A 15000-nucleotide genomic window follows, 5' to 3' on the forward strand; every position below is an offset into this window, starting at 1 on the left:
ACACCTGCCCCATACACTGTAACACCACCACTACTACATACCTGTCCTGTACACAGTAACACCACCACTAGACACACCTGTCCTGTACACTGTAACACCACCACTAGACACACCTGCCCTGTACACTGTAACACCACCACCACTAGACACACCTGTCCTGTACACAGTAACACCACCACTAGACACACCTGTCCTGTACACTGTAACACCACCACTAGACACACCTGCCCCATACACTGTAACACCACCACCACTAGACACACCTGTCCTGTACACTGTAACACCACCACTAGACACACCTGTCCTGTACACTGTAACACCACCACTAGACACACCTGTCCTGTACACTGTAACACCACCACTAGACACACCTGTCCTGTACACTATAACACCACCACTAGACACACCTGTCCTGTACACTGTAACACCACCACCACCAGACACACCTGTCCTGTACACTGTAACACCACCACTAGACACACCTGTCCTGTACACAGTAACACCACCACTAGACACACCTGTCCTGTACACTGTAACACCACCACCACTACACACACCTGCCCTGTACACTGTAACACCACCACTAGACACACCTGCGCTGTACACTGCAACACCACCACTAGACACACCTGTCCTGTACACTGTAACACCACCACTAGACACACCTGCCCTGTACTCTGTAACACCACCACCACTAGACACACCTGTCCTGTACACTGTAACACCACCACCACTAGACACACCTGTCCTGTACACAGTAACACCACCACTAGGCACACCTGTCCTGTACACTGTAACACCACCACTAGACACACCTGCCCTGTACACTGTAACACCACCACCACTAGACACACCTGTCCTGTACACTGTAACACCACCACTAGACACCTGCCCTGTACACTGTAACACCACCACCACTAGACACACCTGTCCTGTACACTGTAACACCACCACTAGACACACCTGTCCTGTACACTGTAACACCCCCACTACACACCTGTCCTGTACACTGTAACACCACCACTAGACACACCTGCCCCATACACTGTAACACCACCACCACTAGACACACCTGTCCTGTACACTGTAACACCACCACTAGACACACCTGTCCTGTACACTGTAACACCACCACTAGACACACCTGTCCTGTACACTGTAACACCACCACTAGACACACCTGTCCTGTACACTGTAACACCACCACCACTAGACACACCTGTCCTGTACACTGTAGCACCACCACTAGACACACCTGCCCTGTACACTGTAACACAACCACTAGACACACCTGTCCTGTACACTGTAACACCACCACTAGACACACCTGTCCTGTACACTGTAACACCACCACTAGACACACCTGTCCTGTACACTGTAACACCACCACTAGACACACCTGCCCTGTACACTGTAACACCACCACCACTAGACACACCTGTCCTGTACACAGTAACACCACCACTAGACACACCTGTCCTGTACACTGTAACACCACCACTAGACACACCTGTCCTGTACACTGTAACACCACCACCACTAGACACACCTGTCCTGTACACTGTAACACCACCACTAGACACACCTGTCCTGTACACTGTAACACCACCACTAGACACACCTGTCCTGTACACTGTAACACCACCACTAGACACACCTGCCCCATACACTGTAACACCACCACTACACACCTGTCCTGTACACTGTAACACCACCACTAGACACACCTGTCCTGTACACTGTAACACCACCACCACTAGACACACCTGTCCTGTACACTGTAACACCACCACCACTAGACACACCTGTACACTGTAACACCACCACTAGACACACCTGTCCTGTACACTGTAACACCACCACCACTACACACACCTGCCCTGTACACTGTAACACCACCACTAGACACACCTGTCCTGTACACAGTAACACCACCACCACTAGACACACCTGCGCTGTACACTGCAACACCACCACTAGACACACCTGTCCTGTACACTGTAACACCACCACTAGACACACCTGCCCTGTACACTGTAACACCACCACTAGACACACCTGTCCTGTACACTGTAACACCACCACCACTAGACACACCTGTCCTGTACACAGTAACACCACCACTAGACACACCTGTCCTGTACACTGTAACACCACCACTAGACACACCTGCCCCATACACTGTAACACCACCACCACTAGACACACCTGTCCTGTACACTGTAACACCACCACTAGACACACCTGTCCTGTACACTGTAACACCACCACTAGACACACCTGTCCTGTACACTGTAACACCACCACTAGACACACCTGTCCTGTACACTGTAACACCACCACTAGACACACCTGCCCCATACACTGTAACACCACCACTACTACACACCTGTCCTGTACACTGTAACACCACCACTAGACACACCTGTCCTGTACACTGTAACACCACCACTAGACACACCTGTCCTGTACACTGTAACACCACCACTACACACCTGTCCTGTACACTGTAACACCACCACTAGATACACCTGTCCTGTACACTGTAACACCACCACCACTAGACACACCTGTACATTGTAACACCACCACTAGACACACCTGTCCTGTACACTGTAACACCACCACTAGACACACCTGTGCTGTACACTGTAACACCACCACTACACACCTGTCCTGTACACTGTAACACCACCACTAGATACACCTGTCCTGTACACTGTAACACCACCACCACTAGACACACCTGTACATTGTAACACCACCACTAGACACACCTGTCCTGTACACTGTAACACCACCACTAGACACACCTGTCCTGTACACTGTAACACCACCACTAGACACACCTGTCCTGTACACTGTAACACCCCCACTACACACCTGTCCTGTACACAGTAACACCACCACTAGACACACCTGCCCTGTCCACTATAACACCACCACTAGACACACCTGTCCAGAACATTTTCCTGGGTGGGGTATCCTTAATCAGGAACTAGAGCCATGGTTACCAGCCAAAAGGATCAACAAAATACTGTGGTTCCTGCTCCCGATCGGCAGTGAGGAAGGAACGTGAAAGCACCGGCTCAAAATATTCATCTGCGGACTGAAATACAGCTGAGAGTTGGAGCAGATGAAGCAGAGCGTCCACCTGTCTTGGCTAAGGTTAAGGCGTTGGGCCTCCTGCAGGTAACACAGGTTTTTGTGACTGGTGTAAATGAGTGTTGAAAGAGCAGACAGCACCCCCCACCAAGGCGAGCGTAATGGCCAGCAGATCTATATCCAAAATAGGGGAGGTCCTCCCAGCAGTGGAAAGAGTGCAGAAAAGAAGATGCAACTCCTCCATCCTCCTGTGGTTCTGCAGAAGGATTGCTCCCACACCGACAGAAGAGGAAGCAACCCTCACGAAGAGCTGGAGACATCATGGTGGTGGTGGTGGTGGTCAGGACCTGCCGCAAAACATTACTTCAATTGGTAGAAAGCAGGCTCGGCCTCAGATGCCCACCCCCTTCTTCATCAGAGCAGAGGACAAGGAGTTCAGCATAAACTGCAGGTACTTAGAGGTCCTGGAAGACCTCATTCCCAAACCCCTGGATGACTGCCGGAGCATTGCAGGCCGAAAGGCATAACAAGGTACTTACAGCCACCCTCACGGGTACTGAAAGCCAGCTTCCACTCGTCGCCTTCACTAATGCAGATCAGGTTGTATGCTCTGCGCAAGTCCAGTTTGGTGAAGATCTCTGCACCCTGGATCCAGCCGTATAGAGATCAGCGAGGCAGACTGTGTGTGCCTCAGGGAGCCTCAAGAAGAAGCCCGCCCTGGCAGGGGACAGGAACGTCCAAAGAAGCCCACCTTTCCAAGTTCTCTGATGTATTTAGACATCGCCTGGGGAAAAGCCATCCATGAGGGGGCACCCTGGAATCATGTCTATAGGGCAGTGTCTAAGCCTTCTCCGTGCTGAAGACATCTGCAAATAGTATTTCAGTGGCAATCCTGGTGGGCTCTCTGGTATCACGGCAGACTTTATACAGACAGGAGGAACATCAAAAAGAGCCCCAGCCGAGGGAAAGCCAAGAAGGTCAGTCTATGACAGATGCCGCATGCTGTGGTAGCCACTGGAAGCCCAGGAGGATGTAGAAGAGGATGTGTGTAGAGCACAGGTTCCAGGAGGGATGCACCAGTAACAGAGACCACACCAGACTCTCGCTCTGTCTAGGACCATCTCTCCCAGTAGTTCTAGACTCGGGTTTCCCCAGCTTCTGTGGAGAAGTGTGAACCATGTGGCCCGCGTTCTCACAATACAGACACGGGTTCTCCGCTGGTCATTGTTGGCGCTCCCGAGGCGTTTAATTAGCATTGGCTTCTGGAGCAAACCTCACTGGGGCATTCCCAAAACTGCTCAATGATCAGGGCTGACAGTCAGTAGTGACCAGCTGGTCCTTAATCTGGTCGGACACACCTTCCCAAAACAACATCAACTGGGCCTCGTCAGTCCAGGCTACTTCTGAGCTCATGGTACACAACTGGACCATGGTGTGCAGATCAGGACACAGATGGAGCAGAACTGAAGCTGCAGAGAAAACATGGTCTGGTTTATTAAAGATCACCTGGAAAGTGGCCAGAAACACCTGCAAGGTGGAGAGGTTATGCACACACTGCATGTCCTGTAGCAGCTGGGTTGACTGTGACCTGAGCGACTGTAGTGTGGCCTGCTGTGCTGCTCAAGTGGTTTGGCTTTGGGTCACAGCAGGGAGTGGAGTCTTAGTGCCCTCCAGGATGAGGAAGCTGGGGTTCTGCATCTAGAAGGACCAGAGAGTCGGTGCAAGACAAGGGGAAACAGCCTGCGTATATACAGTCAGCAGCAAGCCGGGTCTTCAGCACGGCATCAGCGATGGGACAGCTATCATAGAAAGGGGAAGGATCAGGGCAGGCAGCTTCAAGACAGGTCAGGCAGAGTCAGCAAGAGGAGTGACAGGTGTTACAGACGGGCAGAGTCAGCAAGAGGAGTGACAGGCATTAAAGACGGTCAGACAGTCAGCAAGAGGAGTGACAGGCGTTACAGACGGTCAGACAGTCAGCAAGAGGAGTGACAGGCGTTACAGACGGTCAGACAGTCAGCAAGAGGAGTGACAGGCGTTACAGACGGTCAGACAGTCAGCAAGAGGAGTGACAGGCGTTACAGACGGTCAGACAGTAAGCAAGAGGAGTGACAGGCATTAAAGAATTTCAGACAGTCAACAAGAGGAGTGACAGGCGTTACAGACGGTCAGACAGTCAGCAAGAGGAGTGACAGGCGTTACAGACGGTCAGACAGTCAGCAAGAGGAGTGACAGGCGTTACAGACGGTCAGACAGTAAGCAAGAGGAGTGACAGGCATTAAAGAATTTCAGACAGTCAGCAAGAGGAGTGACAGGCGTTACAGACGGTCAGAGTCAGCAAGAGGAGTGACAGGCGTTACAGACGGTCAGACAGTCAGCAAGAGGAGTGACAGGCGTTACAGACGGTCAGACAGTAAGCAAGAGGAGTGACAGGCGTTACAGACGGTCAGACAGTCAGCAAGAGGAGTGACAGGCGTTACAGACGGGCAGAGTCAGCAAGAGGAGTGACAGGCATTACAGACAGGCAGAGTCAGCAAGAGGAGTGACAGGCGTTACAGACGGGCAGAGTCAGCAAGAGGAGTGACAGGCATTACAGACGGTCAGACAGTAAGCAAGAGGAGTGACAGGCATTACAGACGGTCAGACAGTCAGCAAGAGGAGTGACAGGTGTTACAGACGGGCAGAGTCAGCAAGAGGAGTGACAGGCGTTACAGACGGTCAGACAGTCAGCAAGAGGAGTGACAGGCGTTACAGACAGGCAGAGTCAGCAAGAGGAGTGACAGGCGTTACAGACAGGCAGAGTCAGCAAGAGGAGTGACAGGCATTACAGGCGGTCAGAGTCAGCAAGAGGAGTGACAGGCGTTACAGACTGGCAGAGTCAGCAAGAGGAGTGACAGGCATTACAGACGGTCAGAGTCAGCAAGAGGAGTCACAGGCGTTACAGACAGGCAGAGTCAGCAAGAGGAGTGACAGGCGTTACAGACGGTCAGACAGTCAGCAAGAGGAGTGACAGGCGTTACAGACAGGCAGAGTCAGCAAGAGGAGTGACAGGCATTACAGACAGGCAGAGTCAGCAAGAGGAGTGACAGGCATTACAGACAGGCAGAGTCAGCAAGAGGAGTGACAGGCGTTACAGACGGGTCAGAGTCAGCAAGAGGAGTGACAGGCGTTACAGACAGGAGGTGTAATCTGAAGAACAGGTGCAGGTCAGAATACACATTAAGAGATGCAGAGCGACAGGTAAGGAAGGTGCAGAGAGATGCAGCAAACAAGAAGCGCACAAGTAGGTCCCTAACTTATTGGTGACTTCCACCTCCAAAATTCTTCCGGTCGAGGTCCCTGCTGCACGAAAACCAGATGCCGTACAGGAAGTCAACCGCAGGGAGGTCAGCAGCCGAGGAGCTCAGAGACTCCCCAGACAAGGGCCCGGAGAAACCGGAGGGTACCTGATGGCACCCGCTACTCCCAGCATACAAGACCCAAGACTGCAGCTAAGGAGAGCGACTCAGAGGCAACCCCCAAAGGGAGCGATCTGGTGCAGAACCGAGGGGGACCAAGCCTGCCCGCCAGGTACATGAAACTTCTTCCAGCTCCTTGCATCCCCCTGACAACCTGGATCAGAGAACATCTCTATGTTCAATCCTGCATAGGAACAGCAAAACACTGAGGTGGAATTCGGGGAGGGACCTTTTAATTTCTCTGTATTCCTGTTCCTTTTCAGGGTCAAAGGGCAATCTCTCTCCGGTGATGATGTCATGATGCGACTCGTAAACAGCACATAGACCTTCAGTATGTGTGTAGCAACGAAACACTTAGGCAAGGAGGGGCAGGTGAAGCCACATTAAATAGGTGCAGGTGGCTCTGGACTGGCAGACGGTAGTAGTTGGTGGAGACAGCCTGGCCCTATATATCCAGAGGAGGCAGCCACAGGCGCACCCTAGGGCCCAGAAGTGTCATTACAGCAGGGATCAGATGATCAGCCCTGGGATCAGTGTGGAGTACAGCAGAGGAGCTGACAGCTCAGTGGTAGTGAGCAGGAGGAGAAGGGCCCAGGAGTATCCGCCAGTCACCAGATAGCGTCTGGCGTTATTACATTAGGCTTGTATCTAGGTAACATGTGATGACACAGTAAACACTGCACCCTGAGAACCCCACACACTCCGGCAGTATCACTCACGTGTCTGGGATCCTGTGGGCTGAGGGCCTGGAGGTGGCGCTGCAGCTCCTCAATCTCCTGCTGCTTGGTGTCCATCTCTCGCCGCTGCCGATCCATCTGCTTCTCCAGCTCCTGAGCCTCGTCCCTCAGCTGGTTCAGGAGACGAATGCGGTCGCTGAGATGCTGGCGCAGCTTCTCCTTCTCCGCCTCCGAGATCTTCACAACACAATGGATGTAAATTAATATAAGGAGAGGTTATAGAATATTATACACAAATGAACAAAGGGCATCAGTCCTACAGGGAGTGATGGTGCCCCGGTATAGGTGTATGTGCAGAGGAGCGGTGCCGGGTGGCAGTGGTGTAGGTGTAGAGGAGCGGTGCCCCGGTACAGGTGTAGAGGAGCGGTGCTGGGTGGCAGTGGTGTAGGTGTAGGTGTAGTGGAGCGGTGCCGGGTGGCAGTGGTGTAGGTGTAGAGGAGCGGTGCCGGGTGGAAGTGGTGTAGGTGCAGTGGAGCGGTGCCGGGTGGCAGTGGTGTAGGTGTAGTGGAGCGGTGCCCCGGTACAGGTGTAGAGGAGCGGTGCCGGGTGGCAGTGGTGTAGGTGTAGAGGAGCGGTGCCGGGTGGCAGTGGTGTAGGTGTAGAGGAGCGGTGCCGGGTGGCAGTGGTGTAGGTGCAGTGGAGCGGTGCCGGGTGGCAGTGGTGTAGGTGTAGAGGAGCGGTGCCCCGGTACAGGTGCAGTGGAGCGGTGCCGGGTGGCAGTGATGTAGGTGTAGAGGAGCGGTGCCGGGTGGAAGTGGTGTAGGTGCAGTGGAGCGGTGCCGGGTGGCAGTGGTGTAGGTGCAGTGGAGCGGTGCCGGGTGGCGGTGGTGTAGGTGTAGAGGAGCGGTGCCGGGTGGAAGTGGTGTAGGTGCAGTGGAGCGGTTCCGGGTGGCAGTGGTGTAGGTGTGGTGGAGCCGTGCCCCGGTACAGGTGTAGAGGAGCGGTGCCGGGTGGCGGTGGTGTATGTGCAGAGGAGCGGTGCGGGGTGGCAGTGGTGTAGGTGTAGTGGAGCGGTGCCGGGTGGCAGTGGTGTAGGTGTAGAGGAGCGGTGCCGGGTGGCAGTGGTGTAGAGGAGCGGTGCCGGGTGGCAGTGGTGTAGGTGTAGAGGAGCGGTGCCGGGTGGCAGTGGTGTAGGTGTAGAGGAGCGGTGCCCCAGTACAGGTGTAGAGGAGCGGTGCCGGGTGGCAGTGGTGTAGGTGTAGAGGAGCGGTGTCGGGTGGCAGTGGTGTAGGTGTAGAGGAGCGGTGCCCCGGTATAGGTGTATGTGTAGAGGAGCGGTGCCCCGGTATAGGTGTATGTGTAGAGGAGCGGTGCCGGGTGGCAGTGGTGTAGGTGTAGAGAAGCGGTGCCGGGTGGCAGTGGTGTAGGTGTAGAGGAGAGGTGCCGGGTGGCAGTGGTGTAGGTGTAGAGGAGCGGTGCCGGGTGGCAGTGGTGTAGGTGTAGAGGAGCGGTGCCGGGTGGCAGTGGTGTAGGTGTAGAGGAGCGGTGCCGGGTGGCAGTGGTGTAGGTGTAGAGGAGCGGTGCCGGGTGGCAGTGGTGTAGGTGTAGAGGAGAGGTGCCGGGTGGCAGTGGTGTAGGTATAGAGGAGCGATGCCGGGTGGAAGTGGTGTAGGTGTAGAGGAGCGGTGCCGGGTGGCGGTGGTGTAGGTGTAGAGGAGCGGTGCCGGGTGGCAGTGGTGTAGGTGTAGAGGAGCGGTGCCGGGTGGCAGTGGTGTAGGTGTAGAGGAGCGGTGCCGGGTGGCAGTGGTGTAGGTGTAGAGGAGCGGTGCCGGGTGGCAGTGGTATAGGTGTAGAGGAGCGGTGCCGGGTGGCGGTGGTGTAGGTGTAGAGGAGCGGTGCCGGGTGGCAGTGGTATAGGTGTAGAGGAGCGGTGCCGGGTGGCAGTGGTGTAGGTGTAGAGGAGCGGTGCCGGGTGGCAGTGGTGTAGGTGTAGAGGAGCGGTGCCGGGTGGCAGTGGTGTAGGTGTAGAGGAGCGGTGCCGGGTGGCAGTGGTGTAGGTGCAGTGGAGCGGTGCCGGGTGGCAGTGGTGTAGGTGTAGAGGAGCGGTGCCGGGTGGCAGTGGTGTAGGTGCAGTGGAGCGGTGCCGGGTGGCAGTGGTGTAGGTGTAGTGGAGCGGTGCCCCGGTACAGGTGTAGAGGAGCGGTGCCGGGTGGCAGTAGTGTAGGTGTAGAGGAGCGGTGCCGGGTGGCAGTGGTGTAGGTGCAGAGGAGCGGTGCCGGGTGGAAGTGGTGTAGGTGTAGAGGAGCGGTGCCGGGTGGAAGTGGTGTAGGTGCAGTGGAGCGGTGCCGGGTGGCGGTGGTGTAGGTGTAGAGGAGCGGTGCCGGGTGGAAGTGGTGTAGGTGCAGTGGAGCGGTGCCGGGTGGCAGTGGTGTAGGTGTAGAGGAGCGGTGCCGGGTGGAAGTGGTGTAGGTGCAGTGGAGCGGTGCCGGGTGGCAGTGGTGTAGGTGTAGAGGAGCGGTGCCGGGTGGAAGTGGTGTAGGTGTAGTGGAGCGGTGCCGGGTGGCAGTGGTGTAGGTGTAGAGGAGCGGTGCCGGGTGGAAGTGGTGTAGGTGCAGTGGAGCGGTGCCGGGTGGCAGTGGTGTAGGTGTAGAGGAGCGGTGCCGGGTGGAAGTGGTGTAGGTGTAGTGGAGCGGTGCCGGGTGGCAGTGGTGTAGGTGCAGAGGAGCGGTGCCGGGTGGCAGTGGTGTAGGTGCAGAGGAGCGGTGCCGGGTGGCGGTGGTGTAGGTGCAGAGGAGCGGTGCCGGGTGGCGGTGGTGTAGGTGCAGAGGAGCGGTGCCGGGTGGCGGTGGTGTAGAGGAGCTGTGCCAGGTGGCGACGCGGGGAGGCAGAGTACACACGGCCGCTCGCGTTATGCATAATCCCCGCACTCACCTTCTTCTGAGTGACCACGTCCTCCAGCTCCTTCAGCTCCTCGGAGGCTCTCTGCATCTGCTCCTCCGCCTCGGCCATTTCCTGACGCAGCTCCCTCAGTTTTGCTTCAGCTAAATACATTTTAAAAAATATATATAAATTCTACACTTTCAGGGTTCACCAATCCCCCCCCCCCACACTGGTCCAGACCTGTGACCAGTATATACGCAAGTGCAACCACTGCTGAGGGGATACTACAACTCCCAGCATTGGGAGCAGGAGCTGCTGCACTAGTGGTGAGGGGATACTACAACTCCCAGCATTGTGCAGCAGCTCCTGCCCCCTAGTAATGAGGGAATACTACAACTCCCAGCATTGTGCAGCGGCTCCTGCCCCCTAGTGGTGAGGGAATACTACAACTCCCAACATTGTGCAGCAGCTCCTGCCCCCTAGTGGTGAGGGGATACTACAACTCCCAGCATTGTGCAGCAGCTCCTGCCCCCTAGTAATGAGGGAATACTACAACTCCCAGCATTGTGCAGCGGCTCCTGCCCCCTAGTGGTGAGGGAATACTACAACTCCCAGCATTGTTCAGCGGCTCCTGCCCCCTAGTGGTGAGGGGATACTACAACTCCCAGCATTGTGCAGCGGCTCCTGCCCCCTAGTAATGAGGGGATACTACAACTCCCAGCATTGTGCAGCGGCTCCTGCCCCCTAGTGGTGAGGGGATACTACAACTCCCAGCATTGTGCTCCTGATGGTCTCCTCACCTGCTCGTATGTTGCTCTCCTTCTCGGTCAGGTCTACATCCAGGCTGGTGTGGATCCTGGCCCTGATCTGCTGGTTTGTGATCTGCCCGTCCTCGTCCACCGCCATTGCCGCTATTTGGACTTGCTGAGCCTGATGGGGGATGAAGCTCTCCTGGGCGTACAGGTTCCTCTTATATCTGGCTTTACCGATGTACGGACTTTCTCCAGGGGCGTCCTCCGCATCTACCTCCTGTATACCAGAAAAACAACTAAAAAATATCCAGAGGAGTATAACCCCCATTGTGTATAACAGGACCCCCAGTATACCCCTCCGGAGGATATATATCACTATTACCAGGCTAGTATACCCCTCCTGGAGAATATATATCACTATTACCAGGCTAGTATACCCCTCCTGGAGGATATATATCACTATTACCAGGCTAGTATACCCCTCCTGGAGAATATATATCACTATTACCAGGCTAGTATACTCCTCCTGGAGGATATATAGCACTATTACCAGGCTAGTATACCCCTCCTGGAGAATATATATCACTATTACCAGGCTAGTATACTCCTCCTGGAGGATATATAGCACTATTACCAGGCTAGTATACTCCTCCTGGAGGATATATATCACTATTACCAGGCTAGTATACCCCTCCTGGAGGATATATATCACTATTACCAGGCTAGTATACTCCTCCTGGAGGATATATATCACTATTACCAGGCTAGTATACCCCTCCTGGAGGATATATATCACTATTACCAGGCTAGTATACCCCTCCTGGGGGATATATATCACTATTACCAGGCTAGTATACTCCTCCTGGAGGATATATCACTATTACCAGGCTAGTATACTCCTCCTGGAGGATATATATCACTATTACCAGGCTAGTATACCCCTCCTGGAGGATATATATTACTATTACCAGGCTAGTATACTCCTCCTGGAGGATATATATCACTATTACCAGGCTAGTATACTCCTCCTGGAGGATATATCACTATTACCAGGCTAGTATACCCCTCCTGGAGGATATATATCACTATTACCAGGCTAGTATACCCCTCCTGGAGGATATATATCACTATTACCAGGCTAGTATACCCCTCCTGGAGGATATATATCACTATTACCAGGCTAGTATACTCCTCCGGAGGATATATCACTATTACCAGGCTAGTATACCCCTCCTGGAGGATATATATCACTATTACCAGGCTAGTATACTCCTCCGGAGGATATATCACTATTACCAGGCTAGTATACCCCTCCTGGAGGATATATATATCACTATTACCAGGCTAGTATACTCCTCCTGGAGGGTATATATCACTATTACCAGGCTAGTATACTCCTCCTGGAGGGTATATATCACTATTACCAGGCTAGTATACCCCTCCGGAGGATATATCACTATTACCAGGCTAGTATACTCCTCCTGGAGGATATATATCACTATTACCAGGCTAGTATACTCCTCCTGGAGAATATATATCACTATTACCAGGCTAGTATACCCCTCCTGGAGGATATATCACTATTACCAGGCTAGTATACCCCTCCTGGAGGATATATATCACTATTACCAGGCTAGTATACCCCTCCTGGAGGATATATATCACTATTACCAGGCTAGTATACTCCTCCTGGAGGATATATATCACTATTACCAGGCTAGTATACCCCTCCTGGAGGATATATATATCACTATTACCAGGCTAGTATACTCCTCCTGGAGGATATATCACTATTACCAGGCTAGTATACCCCTCCTGGAGGATATATATCACTATTACCAGGCTAGTATACCCCTCCTGGAGGATATATATATCACTATTACCAGGCTAGTATACTCCTCCTGGAGGATATATCACTATTACCAGGCTAGTATACCCCTCCTGGAGAATATATATCACTATTACCAGGCTAGTATACCCCTCCTGGAGGATATATATCACTATTACCAGGCTAGTATACCCCTCCTGGAGGATATATCACTATTACCAGGCTAGTATACTCCTCCTGGAGGATATATATTACTATTACCAGGCTAGTATACTCCTCCTGGAGGGTATATATCACTATTACCAGGCTAGTATACTCCTCCTGGAGGATATATATCACTATTACCAGGCTAGTATACTCCTCCTGGAGGATATATATCACTATTACCAGGCTAGTATACCCCTCCTGGAGGATATATATCACTATTACCAGGCTAGTATACTCCTCCTGGAGGATATATATCACTATTACCAGGCTAGTATACCCCTCCTGGAGGATATATATCACTATTACCAGGCTAGTATACTCCTCCGGAGGATATATCACTATTACCAGGCTAGTATACCCCTCCTGGAGGATATATATCACTATTACCAGGCTAGTATACCCCTCCTGGAGGATATATATCACTATTACCCTAGTATACTCCTCCGGAGGATATATCACTATTACCAGGCTAGTATACCCCTCCTGGAGGATATATCACTATTACCAGGCTAGTATACTCCTCCTGGAGGATATATATCACTATTACCAGGCTAGTATACTCCTCCTGGAGGATATATATCACTATTACCAGGCTAGTATACTCCTCCTGGAGGATATATATCACTATTACCAGGCTAGTATACCCCTCCTGGAGGATATATCACTATTACCAGGCTAGTATACTCCTCCTGGGGGATATATATCACTATTACCAGGCTAGTATACCCCTCCTGGAGGATATATATCACTATTACCAGGCTAGTATACTCCTCCTGGAGAATATATATCACTATTACCAGGCTAGTATACCCCTCCTGGAGAATATATCACTATTACCAGGCTAGTATACCCCTCCTGGAGGATATATATCACTATTACCAGGCTAGTATACTCCTCCGGAGGATATATCACTATTACCAGGCTAGTGTACCCCTCCTGGAGGATATATATCACTATTACCAGGCTAGTATACTCCTCCTGGAGGATATATATCACTATTACCAGGCTAGTATACCCCTCCTGGAGGATATATATCACTATTACCAGGCTAGTATACCCCTCCTGGAGGATATATATCACTATTACCAGGCTAGTATACCCCTCCTGGAGGATATATATCACTATTACCAGGCTAGTATACTCCTCCGGAGGATATATCACTATTACCAGGCTAGTATACCCCTCCTGGAGGATATATATATCACTATTACCAGGCTAGTATACTCCTCCTGGAGGGTATATATCACTATTACCAGGCTAGTATACTCCTCCTGGAGGGTATATATCACTATTACCAGGCTAGTATACCCCTCCGGAGGATATATCACTATTACCAGGCTAGTATACTCCTCCTGGAGGATATATATCACTATTACCAGGCTAGTATACTCCTCCTGGAGAATATATATCACTATTACCAGGCTAGTATACCCCTCCTGGAGGATATATATCACTATTACCAGGCTAGTATACCCTTCCTGGAGGATATATCACTATTACCAGGCTAGTATACTCCTCCTGGAGGATATATATTACTATTACCAGGCTAGTATACTCCTCCTGGAGGGTATATATCACTATTACCAGGCTAGTATACTCCTCCTGGAGGATATATATCACTATTACCAGGCTAGTATACTCCTCCTGGAGGATATATATCACTATTACCAGGCTAGTATACCCCTCCTGGAGGATATATATCACTATTACCAGGCTAGTATACTCCTCCTGGAGGATATATATCACTATTACCAGGCTAGTATACCCCTCCTGGAGGATATATATCACTATTACCAGGCTAGTATACTCCTCCGGAGGATATATCACTATTACCAGGCTAGTATACCCCTCCTGGAGGATATATATCACTATTACCAGGCTAGTATACCCCTCCTGGAGGATATATATCACTATTACCCTAGTATACTCCTCCGGAGGATATATCACTATTACCAGGCTAGTATACCCCTCCTGGAGGATATATCACTATTACCAGGCTAGTATACTCCTCCTGGAGGATATATATCACTATTACCAGGCTAGTATACTCCTCCTGGAGGATATATATCACTATTACCAGGCTAGTATACTCCTCC

At 52.1% G+C, this 15000-nt stretch overlaps 1 protein-coding gene across 4 annotated transcripts in view; it reads right to left on the reverse strand.

The window, feature by feature from the left end:
- Positions 1 to 15000, reverse strand: part of CNTRL (centriolin) — a 247561-nt gene that overhangs the window by 169011 nt on the left and 63550 nt on the right. For all 4 annotated transcript variants that reach the window (XM_069986606.1, XM_069986603.1, XM_069986604.1 and 1 more), the window contains exons 9-11: positions 10918 to 11146; positions 10169 to 10278; positions 7280 to 7474 (exon numbers count right to left, since the gene is read on the reverse strand). In XM_069986606.1, coding sequence (XP_069842707.1) covers positions 7280 to 7474; positions 10169 to 10278; positions 10918 to 11146 — 534 coding nt within the window. The remainder of the gene's footprint in view (positions 1 to 7279; positions 7475 to 10168; positions 10279 to 10917; positions 11147 to 15000) is intronic.

The sequence above is a fragment of the Dendropsophus ebraccatus genome, chromosome 10 (assembly GCF_027789765.1).
Source record: "Dendropsophus ebraccatus isolate aDenEbr1 chromosome 10, aDenEbr1.pat, whole genome shotgun sequence".
NCBI classification, from domain to species: Eukaryota; Metazoa; Chordata; class Amphibia; order Anura; family Hylidae; genus Dendropsophus; species Dendropsophus ebraccatus.